Raw genomic sequence first — 18,998 nt, forward strand, 5'->3', positions numbered from 1 at the left:
TTAGTGAATAAATGGTCAACTCAGCAGAAAATGAATGTACTGTTCCATGCTCTGCTGTAGTAGGTGGTCATATGAGCCCCTCCCTTTGAAACTACTACCCCTCACTGTGTTTATAACATAATTATAAAGTGACCTTTCACACTGAATTGTTTAAATAATTTTTCAAAATGATTTAAATATATGTTAATAACCTGTTTCACAGTGTGTACCTCTTTTGCTGTGCTTTGCTCCAAACAGACACATGTGGAGTCAAGCAAAGCAGAGACCTGTGAAATGAAGGCACTATCAGTTAAGTTTCTGACAACTCGTCACTATCTGTATGCTGTACTGTATGCTGGGTTAAAACTTTCCATTTCTTAATTCAAATAACATCGCAACATCAAAATCTGATGGCCAGAGCACAGTATCATCTGTTCTTTTAAGCAAAGCCAACCTGATTTGGTAGAAGAAAAAAAGAAAGCGACTGGGTGGCTTACTGTGGCCTATCAGGGCTGGGGATTCTTATTTATTTATTTTTACTCTTGTGTAAACAACCTTTCTGGTTATAAGTGATACGAAGGTTGAATTATATGTGCCACAAAGCTTTTCAAAGCAAAGTGCAAGTGCTAGGTCGTATGGCTCACTAGATTACCAGCAGTAGCTAAGCATTTCTTGCAAGGCAATCACACGCATAATTCACTTCATGCATTAAGCTTATGGAGTTAGAAAGTCCTGTTATTGACAACAACATTCACTGTGTAGTATTTCTCAACTGCCAATGGGCTGTTACAGGATGAAGTGAGAGGTCAAACCAATGTTAGCAGCTCTCTCAGGTTCTTTGTTAAATAGGGAGCTTAATGCTCCAGCAACTACACTTAAACCTGCTACCAAAAACCTTGCACAAGACTAAACATTTTGCCACTTTTCTACACAGATTATTGGCTGGTAACCTTGAGTGTTTTCAACCACCTAAAAACCATTTATAGCAGTTAAAGAGACAGCAAATTGCAGCTGATATCTCTGCTCATATGGCTGATATTGTAGAAAAAGTAGTAATATTGCCATTGTTACCGAGGTGGTACACGATACGTGAAAAAATGTATTGGACAATACCTGTTAATTTTTGAATTCATGGGTTTTCAGTTCCATTGCCACAGATGTGTAAAATCAAGCCATGCAGTCTGACAAATATTTGTGAAAGAAAGTGTTGTTCTAAAGAAAACACAGAATTCGAGCACAATACTGTAACAGGAAGCCACCACTATTCCAAACCAGCTTCTAAAACCTCTTCCCGTCCTTAGATCTTCCACAATAAACTGTAGGTGGTATTATTGCACAATTAAATCATTTAGGAACTACAGCAACTCAGCCATGAAGTGGCAAACCACGAAAAGTTACAGATGGGAGTGTCTCTGAGTACTGAGGTGAAAAATTCTCCAAGCTTTGCTGACTCTAAACCTCCTTTAGCATTAACATCTGCACAAAAACCGTGCATCATTCATATATGGATATCCATGGCTGAGCAGCTCTTGTAAGTGTAAACATGTAGGTGGCCTTTACTTTTGTCCACACATGCAGTGTAACAATACAGTGCTTTTGGAGAACTTTCAACAATACAAAAACACTACACAATGCACTTGTAGATTTTTTCTTCATATTTTTACACCATAAAAAGCCTGTTCTGCAGTGAAATAGCATCGACATACAACCAGCACCATCAAGTGAGACACACATGCCATGAAAGTTTCATGTCCTGACGAGATGGAGGCGGGGAAAAATAAAGGAAGCATCTCGTTTCCATTCACAGTAACCAAAAGAGCAGTTTGAACTTTTTCACCCTGTAGTTGAGTCAGGATGCAGACCAGGTTTCTCTTTATAAGGGTCAGTGAATTTGCTGCTAAAACAAGCACATCAGAGTGGTCAACAGCCAGCAGTCATGTTGTCCCTATTAGAGTCACATGTGGCACAGTCCCTTAGATGATGGCAGATCATGACAAATCAGAGTCAAAAAGACGACATTGTGCATGAAAGGAGTACACACAGAGAGCGGCGGGCCTCCCCTGCGCGTCTGATGACTCAAATTTTGTTGTAGAAAAAGGCTTGTACACTGTGTTTATTAAACCAACTAATTTCCTAATCAACTGAGCACTTGAAATTGATTTGCTTAATTAATTAACTGCAGTAATTCTTAAGATTGACAGAGACACTGGGTGGTGCCAGGATTTCAGGTGTGAGCAGGTTGCTAATTGAGGGACTCATCAAAGACGGCTTTATCACCCGTGCAAGAGGGGTGACTTTCAGTCGTGACACTTAGTTTGTGATCAATCATGACGGTGATTTGTTGAATAAAAAAAAAGTATCAAATGGGAGTCAAGGAAGCACAACTGTTTAAAAGATCCAAATGTAATTTAGGCTCCACTGTTGTGATAATTACAATTCTGCTTTTTAGCGATTAGCTAAGTGGCTATCTGTGATCAAAATTAGCTTTAAATGTCAGAAATAAATCTGTAATAACTCAGCACACTATTAAAATTTTATCTCTTAAATGTCCCACAGGTACTTCCGGTCTGAGTCCAAATAACATTTCAGAATGACAGTAATCACGTCATCTAACATAATCCAGCAAGACATAAACACACATTTTACACACAAGTTAATGAAAGGATTCATTTGCTTGTTCTTGTTAGAAGTTTATGGCATGTTTTACACTAATGCTCGTAACTCTTTTCAGCTGTTCCCGTGTCCCGTGGTTCTTAATCTTGACAGTATCCAAAGGGGAAGTCTGTGTCCTCGTTTTCAGACACTCATAAATAAGCATTAGCACCGCAATCTCCGGGAGCTCCGGCGAGGAAAGAAGCTGCTAATTTAACCAGTGTGTGAAGACGGTAAACTGCTTATTACTGCCGTTTTGCAAAAAGGGCGAAAATCGGGAAATTTGTGCTCGTCGAAGGTTGAAAGAATGGAAAAATAATAGTTTTCACTTTAATCAATGCATCCTGTGGAGTGGTCTCTGGCTAAGCGCTGGTTTCGAATCTGGAACTAGAGGCAGTGGAACAGCCAGCAAGTGTGACGTTGTTCGGAGAAGAGATACTTTAAGGCTCAAATGCTTTCCAATCACTTCCCCTGTACGAAACCTTGGCAAACCTGCGGTAATCTCCTCTAAACACTTTTATTAAGACTTCTAATTGCAGCTCAGGCTTTCTCCCTTCAGGAAAACAGGCAGAGGCACAGAAAAAGGGCTTATTCACCCCACAACAGGCTGCAGGCGCAAGGTGAGGCAGAGGCACAAGGCGCTTTAGTACACGGCAGCTATACAATGGCGCTCAGCTGAGACATTTCTCTGATTCGCGGCATCAATCTCGCTGAAAGAAACACGGCATCCTTTAGCAAACAGCCCAGTCACATCCAGGTAAAGCAGCAGGAATTTTAACCGGCAGAAACAAAATTCAGTACATTATTTCCTGTGACAAGAACAGCTACGACAACGCAACTCTTTCATACTATTTCATACCCACACATCCGACTGGAACAATGAAAGCTTAAGAAGCAATCAAATCTAAGCCTTAAGGAAAGCTTTCATTTCATATGATCACAAAAGAGCCAGTCATTTCCGTGGTTATTTCCTCAGTCAGACGGCGGTGTTCTACTTATTTATTTATTTAGTTTTTTTGCACATTAAAGGATCTGTGTTAATGCACTGGCATCGCCCAGGCACTCCAAAAGAAGAGAATGTGCTACTTAAAAGATAATGAGGAAACAATCTTGGCAGATGCGATTGATCCCACTGTTTTATAGCACAGGGATTATCAAAGGATTATCTAACAATAATTATGCACACAAGGTCGACACATTGCTTTCATGTTCACGCTGAGAGTGGCAGCCAGGTGTGTGTGATAGAAAAGTAGTACAGTGAAAATGGGTAAGGCTGTGTGAGGGTGTAAAGGTGGCTATCACTGTGTAGGCATATGTGTGTAAAAGGAGGACGTAAAGCTTGCTGGCAACCCGATCATCAAAACATCGCACAACCCAACAGTCACTTATCAGCACAGAACACATGCCAGGAAATTCAAAGCAAAAAAAAAGAGATCTCTACAATGCCAGCAGCAACACCAACTCATGGGATTCCCCTCCACCCACCCTCTACATCCCCACCCCTCGAACGAAATCTGGAAGTTTGGGATGAGCGGAGGACAACCAGGAAACTCCCTCTTGGTGTCTGCGGGGTGTGGATATAAGGGATGATTTCTCCCAGTGGAGTTAATTGCTGATAAACACACCTTTGCAGCTCATTCACTGACTTCACATATACAACACAGCACAGATAAAGACGAGCATTACTGTGATAACACATGCATGAATGTATAATTACTCTGTCTCTCTAACCACTGCGTTCGGCTATTACTGCAAAACCTCCAGGGGATAAAAAAGCACAAAAGGTATTGTTAGCTTTACTAAATGTGCTTCGTAGCAATCTTATAATAAATCGGTCTCTGTTCTGTTGTCCGTGAAACAGTAGCTTTTTTTCGCTTTGGATTTTGATTGATGTTAACATCTAAAACAATAGATAGAAAATAGAGTCAGTAAAGTTTCTTTTTTGACTATTGTGCTCAAGACTGAATACTGTTATCAAAGCTTACACATAGTTTTTACTTTCTTTTGAAACAACTGACAAACAATAGAATGTCACAGAATCTAAAGGACACAGTAAATGACTGGGTTTCTTTGAGATGAGTCAGACTCAATACACCACGACCCGTACTAAACTGTATCAGCTCAGTAGACAAGGTGGACTGGTATGTTGTTATTAATAGGCTATTAATGCCAGCCACTTGAACCTGTTCAAGTGCACATTACCACGGATGCCTAATCACCCAGTCACATGGCAGCAACTCAATGCATTCAGGCATGTAGACGTGTTCAAGACGACCTGCTGAAGTTCAAACTGAGCATCAGAATGGGGAATAAAGGCGACTTAAGCGACTTTGAACATAGTATGGGTGTTGGTGATAAACGGGCTGTTTGAGTATTAAAGAAATTGCTGATCTACTAGGATTTTCTCACAATACCATCTCTGGGGTTTAAACAGAATGATCCAAAGAAAGAACAGGAAACTGAGGCTACAATTTGCACGGGCTCACAAAATTGGACAATAGAAGATTGAAAAAATGTTCCCTTGTTTGATGAGTCTCGATTTCTACTTTGACATTCTGATAGTAACAACAAAGCAAGAAAGCATGAATCCATCCTGCCAGTATCAACAATGCTGATGGTGTAATGGTGTGGGGGATATTTTTCTGGCACACTCTGGGCTACTTAGTACTCTCTGGGCATCATTTAAAAGCCACAGCCTACCTGAATATGGCTGTTGACAATATTTATCACAATATTTTACCCATATTCTGATGGATCTTCTGATGGCTGCTTCCAGGAGGATAAAACATCACGTCACAAACCTCAAATATGATGCTGTTACAATAATATGAACCCAAATTTCTGGGGAATGCTTCCACCAACTTTTTGAATCTATGCTGTAAAGAATTACGACAGTTCTGAAGGCAAAAACGGGGCTAATCCAGCACTACCAAGGTGTAACTGATGAAGTGGCTGGTGAGTGCATGTTAATTGGAACAGTCCTGAAAGCAGCCAGACAGATGGAAGGGTAACGGACACTTAATGTCTGATTAGCTGGAGCAATGGAGGCAGTTTTGATTCGCAAAGTTCAATTGAACACTTATTGCGATAGAGAGCTGTTGCTACTGTAATAATGTGTGCAGGAACAGAAGTCAAAGAGACATATTTATGACTATTACACAGTCTGGGAGCAATTACTAAAATTTAGCCTGTAGATGTAGAAACATCCTGTAGATATAAGACATCCAAACATTCTTAAACACAACACCCACGCACACCCACGCACCCCCCCCCCCCACACACACACACACATTCTGCAGATAAAAATTTGCCTCAAAAATGCCTCAAAGCTGCCAGGGTATTCCATAGTGACTCGACATTGATAGTTTGCTACATAACCACTCAGACCCTTATGGATTTTTCCCTTTAGCTTTAGCTGAAGTAAAGCCATTGCACCAGTCTATTTTAGGGTTAACAAAGAGATAATTCACATCTATGACCAATTAAGAGTTGAAAATCGGCCTCCCATGCATGTCTTTGATTTGTGGGAAGAAGCTGAAATACCCAGAGATAACACAGGGAGAACATGCAAGCGCCACACACAAATGCCCAACTTGAAACTTGTGAACTTGATACAACAAATCCCCAAACCTCACTGCAAATACGCATTTATTGTCAACCATTCTCTGAGACAGGAAAAATATGGTGATTGCACCATGTTGTTAACACCATAAGCAATGCTCTATTCATCTCCACTGTGACAGGGCATCACATTGTGGCGATTATGTAATAACCTCACCAGACAGCATTAAAAGTATATGGGAACAGATGAATTCGGGCAAAAGCACCCTTCAAAAGAAATCCTTTTTTTTTCTTGTAACTTTGCAACTATATCACACGAGTCCAACATACCCAGAATATTTAATTTGGCTTCACTTAGCCTAAAATCAGCAATCAAGCTCTGTGTTGGCACGAAGACGGTTATCAACTCATTGAGACAACTTAAGATTTCCCAATCTAGCTACGCTGGGAGTGGTCACATGAAAGGTCAAGTTTACTGGCAGCAATCACAAACATGAACAAATTCACTGGCAACACTGTGCAATATTTTCAGAAGACAATGAAACAAAAATATTAGAAAAATACTGCAGCCAAAGAAAAACTCTATATAGCAGTATTGTATTGAAGTTTATTTACTCATAACAAAAGTTGCCTCAAAAGCACTGTCTGAAAATGGCTATGCATTTGAAGCATGTTGGCCAGTAAGACTTATTATTAAAATAAGTTAGTAAAACTCTCTGAAAACTATAGACACTCTTATTACTGATTTCGAGGATTTGGGACACTACTTTCCTCAGAACTGACATGACAGCAGGCAGTGATTTTGTATGAGTTCACCTCTTATCACAAACAAACTAGCTCTGGGGAAGGTTAAGTGACCAGGATAAGCTGGTGTTGTATGCTGGTAAGAGGTAAACCACCTAAGAAACAGAAAAAACCCATAGGTAAAGCTGACGTTTCCTCTCTAAGCGCCATAATACTGCCCGCTGATCCACTTTCATTGGACTGCTACCATTTCTATCCAACTTGAGCACCAACAACATTTGCTCTGATTCTAAACATTTTCCATGCTGAATACACATATTATTGCACATATTAATAATCACTAGATAAGTATCCATCAGCTGTCCATGCTCGTTAGATACTGAATACTCATTTTCATGCCAGTTTTGACCCACGAAATGTAACATGCTTGTGAGCATATATGGTTTAACAATGCAATGGAGGATTATGTAATGCTGTGACATTACAGTGCTTTATTTGTTGACCATCAGGAAATAAATATATTAAAATGATCTAAAAGCTGATGGGACCGATGAGACTTTTAAAAAATTGAAGCCAACTGGGTGTGACTAAAGTAGCTGTGACAAATCAATGTGTTTGTGTCAAATCTGTTGGGGGGGAGGTGTGTAGATGTGTCGATGCCACAAAGGGGTGTGAGGCTCACCAGTTGTGGAAGAGATGTTGACATCGATGCTGATCTCTGGGATGCCTCCTCCCTTCAGAGCGGCCACGCAGGTGTATGTGCCGAAATCAGTGAATTTCAGGTCTATGATGTCCAGGTTGGTGGTTCCAGGTGAGATGTCAGGATCTGTCTGGGTGATGACCATACGCTCTGAGCTCCGCAGGGCACGGCCATTCTTCAGCCAGCTAAATGTCAGCTCCTCTGGAGGTGTTGCCTCCACCTGTGACATTAAAAGGCTTTATTTTTATTACACTAACTAACATTAGCTCAATATTATACGCATAACCATGTGTGCTTAGTCTCCCAGTGTTTTCTGTTACTGTACCTGACAGGATATCTTGACTTCCCGTCCAATCTGGATGTGGTCATCGTTGTGGTAGGGATCTGGAGTGATCCAGAATCGTCCCTTTTTCAAAGCTGCAATTGAAAAAACAAATTATTTGATAAGAATTACATTTATATTTATATTTGTACACTTCACGTGTTGATTCTGCAGCATGGTGCTGGAACAAACCCTGAGATATTCACAGCGGGATTTGGTGTTGGTTGTTATATTGATGTGCTTTTTGAGATCTAATCCCAAAGACAGGATTTTATAGATTTTTAAATAGATTTTTTTTTCCTGCATTTTTACTTTGCTCAACGTCCACACCTGAGCTGTAAATCACTGTTATGCATCTCAAGTGAATGCGCTATAAAGCTAAGTGTGTGCATGTGTGTGCCTGTTCAGTCAAACACACATTGTTCAAAAAGGCAGTGAAAGCCTGCATCAAGTCACAGCTGCCTGAAATACCTGATCTGAGCAAATAACTGAGCAAAATATGATATTTGCTCCCCAAGACGTGTCATTTCTGGAGCAGGGTTGGGAAATTATAAAAGCATTTTCAACCCGAGGTGAGAGAGTAGAGGATGACAGGACAACTGCAACTGGTTTACCTAAACAACATCTGAAATTTGATCTTTTGATGGTGCAGTAGGGTCAAACAGAGAACTTAAAAGATAAAGCAGAAACCTGTGTCTGTTTGAAAGCCCAACGCTTTGAACCGGCATTAATATTGATAGCTACACATGGAACAATCCTACGGTACTGAAGCAGGTTCACGCACACTACAAGCAAACACACACTGTGAAATTGGAGAGATACCTAACAAAATATCCACCATTTCTAATCCAATTTGGTTTGCAAACTCCATTTTCAAAGCATAGCTTCTCTGAAGAGAAAAAAGAAGATGATTTCATTATAATGCATGCTGTATTGGTTCCAAACCCCGCATCTACTGTTCAATTCATCTCCTCAGCAAAAAAGCTGACGGCACCATGGAAATCTTTTCATCTAGCAATTCCCAAGTGACATTATCATATTCAGTTTGGTAAAGGGAAAACGAAAACAAAACCTGCGTGTCAGATTTAAACACAGGAAATTGAATGTGCAAAACATTGTGACGCCTGCCAAGCTGCAAACTGAAGGAGAGACGAGTGACACACGCCTCCTTGACATGATCTTCCTCCTCACGTTTGAAATCAGTGTCGGCAGGCACAGAATCCTATTTCTGACGCGTGTCAGATACAAATATTACAATCATGTCAGCGCTCTCCAAACACCAGTGTGCATTTGCATTCACTCTTGTATCCCATATATCCTTATTCTCCAAGGCACTGCCTATCAGTCGTGAAGTATAATTCAATAGTGCTGGCATAGAAACTGTGACAATTGACATTATACGGTGTGCATCCATATATCTGTGACCTTTATGGATACAAAGCATTATCAGGAACCTACATTCATTTCCTGTTTAGATTCAGCTCGGCAGCACATTGAACAACTCCTTCGTGCATTCCTTAAACTCAACACAAAGAATAAGGTTATTGAGAAAATATAGAGTTCACAGTTAAAGCCAGTTTGTGAGTGTATCTGTAAGGGAACACATCAGACATGTCAGAGACATCCAGAGATAGAGATGCGTTTACATTCCGACAGTGTGAAAAGCCCTTTGGTGTCCCAGCAACATCCTGAACAGAGTTGGCTACCACATCTTAAGTATTATCCTATCCACACACACACACAATTTGCAAACACACATTTCCACATAACCATGTGAGTGGCAGTGTTGTCATAGATGACAGTGGATAAAGATTTGGATTACATGCAAACGTCTTTTTCACATTCCTACAGCTCAGACGTATTCTTCTCCGAGCTTAAGACACTGCAACACAATGAGGTATTTAACAGTCGCAGGTCGGACCCTACTTCACTGTGAGGCTGGATTTCATGAAGACGTCTGTCAGGGGGTCGATCCCCACCGTCTTCTAACTACACTCATGTCAGTGAGTAAATATAGCATTAAATATACATTTGCTCATTAAAGGTCACTACTCCAGATACATTAGCTCTAAAAGTACCTGCAATACTTATATAAGATCCCATTAATACTCTAAGGAAAAAAACAAAAAACAAAGCATTATTGGTCTGCTGTGTCTCCTCTATCACTGGACCTTTTTATATTAAACTGCACTATAATTCTAGTGCAGATACACTCAACTGACCACATGAATCATGCGTTCACGGATGAGAAGGCCCTCTGTTACACTTCATCATGCAGTGTCTGATGCAATGTGGAGCCGTGGACCAAAAAGAGCTAAACAAAAAAAACTTTTAGTTACTTGCATCTACTTCATATCGGTTAAATTTAGCTGATGATTCACTGGCCTGTCCATGAACGCATTTATTGTCTCCAATGATACATAAAAAAAAAAAAAGTATGCGGTTAAAGGTGTTCTAGATGCAGCATGAAAAACGTCACCTTAGAAAAGCACTCACAGCACTGAGCAGAGTGTAACTGTATGAGAATGAATACATTAATGACTGTGTTAAAAACAATGCCGCAGCAGCAGTAATGCTGCAAGCTTTTAAGTCATAAAATAGATCTTCATGCTGGTACGAGCTGCATATCAGCAGAGTTCACTGATGTGGACAGATGAAAACATAACAGTAAGTATAAGCACAAATTATGTATCTATATATCCATAAAATAAAAATGTAGTTTCAATTTTACATCTTGAACCATGGCTTTGAACCACAGCTAATTTCTCTATGTTTTACTGGGAAAATTGGAAATAGGTGCAGATATGTATTGAAATGTGAAAAAATAAATTGGAATATCCTACATAAGGCAAAAACAGAGTTTGTACAATTTTAACAAGGTTGAAAGTCTATATTTGCTAGGACTACTTTTATTCTTCCTGAACTCTTAGTCAAACTTTCCTGTCACTTCTTTAAGTAGTCTATAGGAATAAGTTCTCCAGGGTTCTCGAGGACCTCTTTGAATGTTTTCTGCCTTTTCTTCTGTTCTCTGTTATGATGATCACCCTATAAGAACTGTTGCCAGCAATTTTCAGTCCAGTTCTTGTAATTTTGGATAACTTAGTAGCTGGATCAACTGAAGTGCCAGATGCACCCCTCAGGTCCTGTATCAGGTCTTTCTTAAGGACATGACTTTCAGATACTGTTCATCTGTTTTAGATTTTGTTAGTTTTGCACTTTATTTTTTTAGTTTGCCACTTCACCATTTCCAGATACTTTTTTAATGTGGAGAAACACCAAGTTTTTTGGGCTAGTTTCATGTTTTAGCCAGTGATGTTGACGACAACAGGCGATGTTAATGGGAACATTTTGATCCCACCAAGAGTCCCTGGAACAGGGAAACCAAGCTGAAAACTTGCAGGTTGTCTGGCAGGGAAAACAAAACCATTAATGCGCCTACAAGTTAACACTGGTCAGTATGTGGCTGCCATCTATGACAATGCATGATGCCCTTCAATACTTCTGGATGTTGAGAAGAAAGACATACATCTAGACTTCATAAAGCTAAATGACCATGCTTAATGGAAATGTAGGGTTGGATATAATCACCTGTGTTCTAAATTTCATGATAGATGTAGGACAATGATTTTATACAGAGTGGCCGAAGATCAGCAGCTAAAACTGCTTATCTTGCTGACTCAGTCCACTGTTGTTTGTGTTGGTAAAGCTTTATTAAAGACTTATTACTATTAAAGACTAACTGAATGTTCATAAGTTTCTTTAAGTAAATCTCTTGCATCAACTCCCTACTTGTTGCTTTTATTGAGCCAGTTTATGACACTACTTTTACTAATGTTGACGTACCCTTTCCTTATTTTTGCATAGAGAAGCAGTGCACATCAAAACAGCCAGCAGTGCATATGTGCACTCATGCATATTTCACAAATGGTTCCCTCCAAGTCTCCTCCACATTCAAAAATCCTTTCCTGCCTTTTTATCTGACCATTAATATTGAATAGCAAGTAGGCATTCCTTTAAATCAACTACATTTGTGTACGAGAGAGATAAGTGGCCATTACTTCCCCAAGGTTGTAGTAAATTTTGCTGGACAGCTGCAGTGACTGAAATGGCTCCTGCTCCTTTATGCATGGGAGAGAATCTAAAACTGGAAGTATTTTAAAAGGAACCGTGATGAGTGTGTGAGGTGAGAAGTACAGAGATGGGAGACTTTATCGGGTGACGGTGCGTTGTCACTCTTCCCTCCCCAGTCCAGATAACCAATTCATGGCAAAAGTCACATGAAAGTTTTATGAGGGCTTTGCTTGGAAACAGAACTTTCCCATTTGCTCTGGTGGCAAACTGTGCCCCTGACTACTGCTACACTATTTTCACAACATCATTAATATCTTACAAGAGCGCTATTGTGTGTGTATATACAGTTGGAGTCTGTGCATAAATACATATATAAATATGTATGCACCTGTAAATAGACAAATTGTAAAAAACTTGTGTATTTCAAAGCTATAGCCCTACCTTTGTAAACTTTGAGAAAACTTTTTTAAACTCAAGGCCCACTGACCAGCTTTTACTGTCAGGAGTATCACACAGTCATATCTGATCAAATCATTTTTTCTGTGAAGATTAGGTTTTACGATATGGCTACATGGTTCAGGCTGTTTTGCAGAAACATGGTGGATCGCGTGAAGCAGGTATTTAGCTGAGAATGGATGGACAAATTAGACACATACAGACACACAAGTGCGCACTGTGTCTCAAACAGTGCACTTTTTTACTGACCACTGCTATTTTGAGTACAAGTGAGTTCACACTGAAAGGTACAGCTGTGTGAAAAGACCCAAATAGTGCCCTAATAGAAAAAAGGTTTGACACATATTATGGTATTATTTGGATATTTATGTGAGATAAATTGTGATCTAATGAAAAAAAAGTAGTAGTATGCAGTAAGAGACCTGACAGGTTAAAAAAACTGCATACACATTGTAAGCGATGTGGGAACTCGAGACCATGGAAAGTGAAAGATATTGTGTAAGTTCAAGAGAATTGGACGAAATAACTGCCAGTGAAGGGAAGTGGGTGGAACCAAAGATAAACTTTTCTCAGCTTCCAGGTGAGTGACTGAAGCGACTACCAGTGAGAGTGAAGAATAGTACTGATTGAAATATATGAGGTTTACCTAGGCAACAGGAGCCTGGAACAGCCGCAAGGGACCAGCAGTCACCGGCAAAGCGATGTCTGTTGAGCAACAGTGTGTAAAGCACGGCAGGTAACATCAGAGTCCCAGTTCTGGTAAGTGCACAACTTCCCATGCCCTATTTGAAACAATACCCAGTCTCAGTTTCCAGTTTATGTTGCACTTTCAGTACTGCGGAGCAAGTAGCTTGTGAGTGTGAGTGACTGCTAGAAAAGAACCACAAGGAGGGTTTTGCCAACTGGTGGAGGAATATACATTTTTCCCTATCAACTTGCCACGGGTGTAGGGGGGGGGTCTGGGGCTTTAGCACTTGATTTCCCTGCAAATGCCATCAACTTCCAGTAACCACTTGCCAACCATTTCGGAAATATAAATTTTTCCCCCATGACCAGGGGTTGCCAGGTGGTAGCGAAGTGATCTCTAAGCCTGTGTGACTGGATCTTTATTTACTTGATCCTGCATTGTCATCCTGATTGTCACTTGTCTAAAATGTTAGCGGTCAGGCATCTGCAAAAGCTTAAAAACCTTACTTGCTGATATAGACCACAATCTATAGCTAATAAATGAGAGTCAGACTTGTTTTCTACTTTAATCAAGCTCCCATAGTTGAGTTAATGATGTCAGAGAAGTGTTTTTTCAACTCTGTAGGGAGAGGACAAGAACATATGGAAATAAACTGTAAAGAATATTATAAATATACAGTTTAAGTATTTGAACGAACAGTTCATTGTTACCTTTAAAATGTCTTAAACTGTAATGAAGCCCTCGCTTCGCATATCTGCTTATACACTAGATTTACGCACAAATATCAAGCACCAGCATAAGAAATCCAGCTTTATTATTAAAAGCAATGCTGGCATTGCAAATTCCAAGGCACAAAGCGCAAGTCAACATATGCACAAACAAGTTCTGCATGCATTATAGATGAACTTGGAAGCCCGTTGCTTTTTATCATCATCAGAGCTTCCTGTCATTGAACCTTGACTATGGCAAGATACTGAGGAGTAAAACATAAACAATCTTCAGCAACTTTCTTCATGGTAATATCAAGAGATAAAAGGTGCCTCTGTTTGTACTTATATTTGCATTGCATGTCTCCTGCATCTGATTTTGCTTGAGAGGTTGTATGCCGTATTCTTTTGAATCATTACCGATCATATTACAGTATGCCCCGTGTTCCCTTTTTAGTTGTAAACTGAAGGGTTTTTGCCTGTAGCGAGCCTTTTTGATTCTCCATAGCTTTAATGGCCTGTGGGAATAATGGGTGGCCTGTACATGAAAGCGCAGATAATCACACAAAGAGAAAAGCCGTGGTTGAGGTCTTCTTCTACAGAGACCTCGTGTCACACAGCAGGATTACAACGGCACCACAGGGGACCTTCTTATTCGGCAATGCATAGAACACTGGCATTTGTCCTATAAAGGAACACATATGTATGCATATAATATAAAAGAAATAAAGTTATTAATTATGGAAATACATACACGGAGCCACACTGTGAAAAAAAAATCTTTGAACATGTTTTTTCCTTCACTGTCTCTCCAGTGCATCGCGTTGGCTTTGTCTGCTGGAGAAGAAAGACTTGTCTCACTCTCCTCTCACTCTGAATCATTATCCTCCTGTCTACCCATCAGCCCATCTCATTTTTCAGTCAGCCCTGTCTGTCCATCTCTCAGCAGGCGTCGTACTGCGCTCTCCATTCATTCTTGTGGAGAATATCAGCATGTGAAGCTGAGCTCATCTCTCTGAGCCAGATGGATGTCTCTAGAAACTGCCACTCACTTCATCAGCTCATCTCAAGGTTAAGCGGGGAAAAAAAAAGGACAACGGCCAACAGGACGGTTCAAAACGCGAGGCGTTCACACGCACGCACACACATATTTGCTCCGCCAACTAAACACCTTTTCATTTCCCTCTTATCACTCAGTGTTTTCACATTAGCACCAACACATTCCCCATGCATCAGCAGCTTTACAAAAATCACAGCCACACACATCCCCATCCCTAAATGCTGCACCCAACCTTCACGCTGACCTCTGGCTTTAATTTATGTTTAAACAGGTATGCGCACATATAAAGGCATACTCACACACATACAAATAAAATGACGCATAGAACCTCTCTACGGCCACAGCGCAAGAGCCGGGACCGCCTGTGCCAGTCCTGACCATCCAGCCGTTCAATCTGGCATTCATGAATGGAAATATATTCAGCTTTTGACCAGAATTTATTCCAAAGCAAATTTGATAAGGGTCATTCTCATGTTGATTCACATGCTGACAGAGGTTTTCACAAGGCACGTCATTTTTGTTTTCCCACCACTAAACAGTCTAAACATAAACAGCAGGGAGCCCCCAGCGAAAGACTGTATTTTTGCTTCTCTGTGTATGACAGCAGCAAGCTTCCAATCAGAGTTACAAAAATAAGGATGGCGGTTGCTCGACTTTGCACACATTTATGCTCAAACATGTGTACCCGTGTACTGTAGATGCATGCAATTAGTTGCACCCGCGTTAGCTGTTCTGAATAATGAATACCTTTGGTATAAAAGCCTGTAAGCACCTGAAAAAGGTGTCGATGCCTAGATTTGTCGGGATATCGAGGATGTTGAGGATGAATATCTGATTTTGAATCTTGTCAAAGTGAAAGCAATACTCGTTTCTCTCACACAACACAGGAGGAAAACATATTTGCTTTGGGAATAGATGGGAAACACATGCACAGAGAGATGGCTGTGCCTGTGTTGGAAGACATAAAAACACAGAGCCAGACCAACTGTCCATTTCAACACCATCTACAGACAGTTCAGTCATAATTCACCAATGCTCCATTTGAAAGCTGCTCCTCATATTTGCCCCCCCCCCCCCCCCAAAAGAAAGAAACAACTGAGTGCAGTGAGAGCGTCTTTGCATTGTCGCAACTGATATATCACAACTGGTGTCTTTGTCGGTTATAGAATAGACTCAAGTGGCAGAGAAAAGCAGGGTATTGACCTGCATTTGAAGACGTGTTGCGGATCCCTAATCCATAAAAAGGATCCTGTCAGCAGGGTGATGTGATGCCAGTAGCTCACTGGGCCGGCTGTGGAGATGGCCAAGCCCTGGAAGGCAGTCTGGCTGGTGGGACAGTATGGCCACCGAAACTACCATCTGCTAGGGAGAGATGTGTGTTTTCACATACACAGCCCCCTTTGGCAACAGCAGTTTGTTAGGGCTTCTCAAGGACTGGAGACAAGAGTGAACAAGCTGAGACAGGCAAAGAGGAGGCCACAGGGTGACCCTGCAAATCGAGCAAAATAAACTCAGAGGAGCAGAACCAAATAATTTAGTGTTTCACGTACACGTGAAGTATAGCAATAGCTAGCCACGTATGAGTACTCTTTCCTCCAAAGTGCTTACATTTCCAAACATTTAGCCTTCAATGCCTCTTACTTACACACGACACATTCATTAGAGATTGGCAGAGCATTGACACACACACACACACACGCATACTGTACACACAGGCAGGCAGACAGAAGGTCTGTCCTGTCTGTGCTTTGGCCTCAAGGCTACCGTTGGAGCAGCTGTACTGTGGATGTTTTAAAATTATGCTTAATAAATCATAAAGTTTGCCTTTGTGATCCAAAGTAGCAAATAAGAAAGAACACGTGAGATTGAGTACATTTACATTTATGTGTTTGGATTAAAGCAAATTATACTATAATGACAAATGGAATTTGACTAAATATCATAAACATTGTATAATGTACCGAAAATTAATTGCATTATACCAAAATCCAAATCTACATAAAATACTTAATATAATTCAGTATATTTTATTAAACACACCACAGATGAATGGATTGTGTTTATTTTCAAAAGGAATTCAAGGCAGTGGAAGCAGGTCCCAGTGATGAGTCAATAACAGAGTTGGGGTAACTTATTACAAAGTAACTCATTAAAGCAAACTGCTGTTTTATGGCAAAAAAGTAATCAATGTTTTGGTGATCCACGTAATGCTATTAAAATTTTACTGTGTTCCTCTTTAACTTGTTGTGTTGCTAAAAACAAAAACAGGAAATCTCTGATGCATTTAAACTGTTTTTCTCCTGGTCCCTGGCAGGTGGCTGTATAGTGGAAGGTTTTTAATCCAGCAGTTGTGCCATAGCGTAGCTCAGTGAGGGAGATAGAAGCAAGGACTTCCTTTATGCCGTGGAAGTATTCAGACTGTTTTGAATTTGTGGGTGAAAAGGGAGAGCAGATCACAGTAAAATGCAAATTGCGTGTGGGTGATAGTAAGTGTCTACTTAAAATCTGAAGAAGCACCTGCTGCTAAGCAGAGCTCCAGAGTGGCCCACTGAAGAGGAGAATGACACTCCAAAACAGCACTGGCTACTTTTTAGTTCAGCTAAAGCTAAAAGTAAAAAATCCCAAAAGGCTGTGACTGGTTCCATAGTGCAGGGCATGCTACCAATATCCAACCCGATATCACATCAATAGGGAATGAGATCAAGTCAGTACATCCAAAAGTAGATGTACAATAAGATAAAGGTTCTCTACACCAATGACATGTACAACGACTGTCAAACAGGTCCTCATTTTTGGTAAAATTAGTAGATGACAGAGTAAATACCCTTTTAAAGAGATCAAATCTTGTAACTAGTAACGTTGAATTAAAGGTACTAATCATTAACTATTGCTAACCGACCTCAACCACTATTGCATGGAACAAAAATGCAAGTAATAGAGGGAAGCATATATTTTGTAGATCATAGGAAAATTATAAGAAGAATAAAAAGCAGCATTTACTACAGCAGCATTTCTCTGTCATGTATGAAGTGGGCTGTATGTGGCCCACGATGTAATATGAGTTTGACATCCCTGATGTGTATGTCTTTGTTAATGGTCACAACCTCATAAGATTCACCAGAAGACCAAACTCAGAAATGCTTTATTTGTACACCAGATAGGACTGAAAGCTGGATTAAGCATAGTGGTCATTGTTCTTTACAATGTTTGGGTTATATGCTTATGTGAAATAAGGGATTTAGCATATAATGTGTAGCTGCAGGGTACTTTCAAACATCAAAATTTTGGGAAATCTAAATCTACATTCCATAAACAGAAGCAACATGTGTCAGATTAATCTCTTGTAGCTTTCCGAACATTACTTTAATTTATTCCTCATAACTCTCTTTTTTGTCTTTTTATAACCTTTTTTTTAAGATTCAGACAAAATCTACCCAAAATTCTGTGACGGGGGGAAAAAATTGAAAAAGTATGATTTGCTTCTAAATTCAAAGACCTAACAGTATCCATGGTGATAGAAGTTTCCCAGTAAAAAATGGAAATTTAGCACAACCCCATCCTGGCCCACCCACCAGCCCCCTTAATATGGCGCGATGCTGTGAGCTTTCTTTCATGCCGCGTGACACTCACTTACAGGAAGAATCACTTTGAGGGAAGCGCCACAAAGATGCCGCAAAAGCATGAGTACACAAAGGAGAAAAGGTTCTGAAAAAGAATGAGTCACAGTTTGGTTTTAAGAAAAGCAGTCATCAAACAGAATATAATTATCTGTATCATGCTGATACGGTTGGAGCGACTGATGAGACCAGCCTTTAAGTATCATGCTGTTTAAAATAAAGTACATTGTGCTGATGCTTGCACTTAAGCCTTACAGCAGAATCTATTTTTGGTACAAATAATATGTTAAATCATTGAATCTAGACATATATCTCCCATTGCACAGCTATGACGACCATAATTATTTAGTGCATACTAATCCCCAAATTGAAATTGCGTCAGTGACAGCTCATCAGACTGAAGAGAGCGATCCTGAGATATGTGATAGCCTCCTGAACCCA

General features: G+C 40.2%; 1 protein-coding gene across 6 annotated transcripts in view; it reads right to left on the reverse strand.

The window, feature by feature from the left end:
• LOC100694667 (MAM domain-containing glycosylphosphatidylinositol anchor protein 2) overlaps positions 1-18,998 on the reverse strand; it is a 190,972-nt gene that overhangs the window by 65,545 nt on the left and 106,429 nt on the right. For all 6 annotated transcript variants that reach the window (XM_005449707.4, XM_025899033.1, XM_025899032.1 and 3 more), the window contains 2 exons: positions 7,962-8,053; positions 7,619-7,856 (listed from right to left, as the gene is read on the reverse strand). In XM_005449707.4, coding sequence (XP_005449764.1) covers positions 7,619-7,856; positions 7,962-8,053 — 330 coding nt within the window. The remainder of the gene's footprint in view (positions 1-7,618; positions 7,857-7,961; positions 8,054-18,998) is intronic.

The sequence above is a fragment of the Oreochromis niloticus genome, linkage group LG15 (genome assembly GCF_001858045.2).
Source record: "Oreochromis niloticus isolate F11D_XX linkage group LG15, O_niloticus_UMD_NMBU, whole genome shotgun sequence".
In the NCBI taxonomy this organism is placed as follows: domain Eukaryota; kingdom Metazoa; phylum Chordata; class Actinopteri; order Cichliformes; family Cichlidae; genus Oreochromis; species Oreochromis niloticus.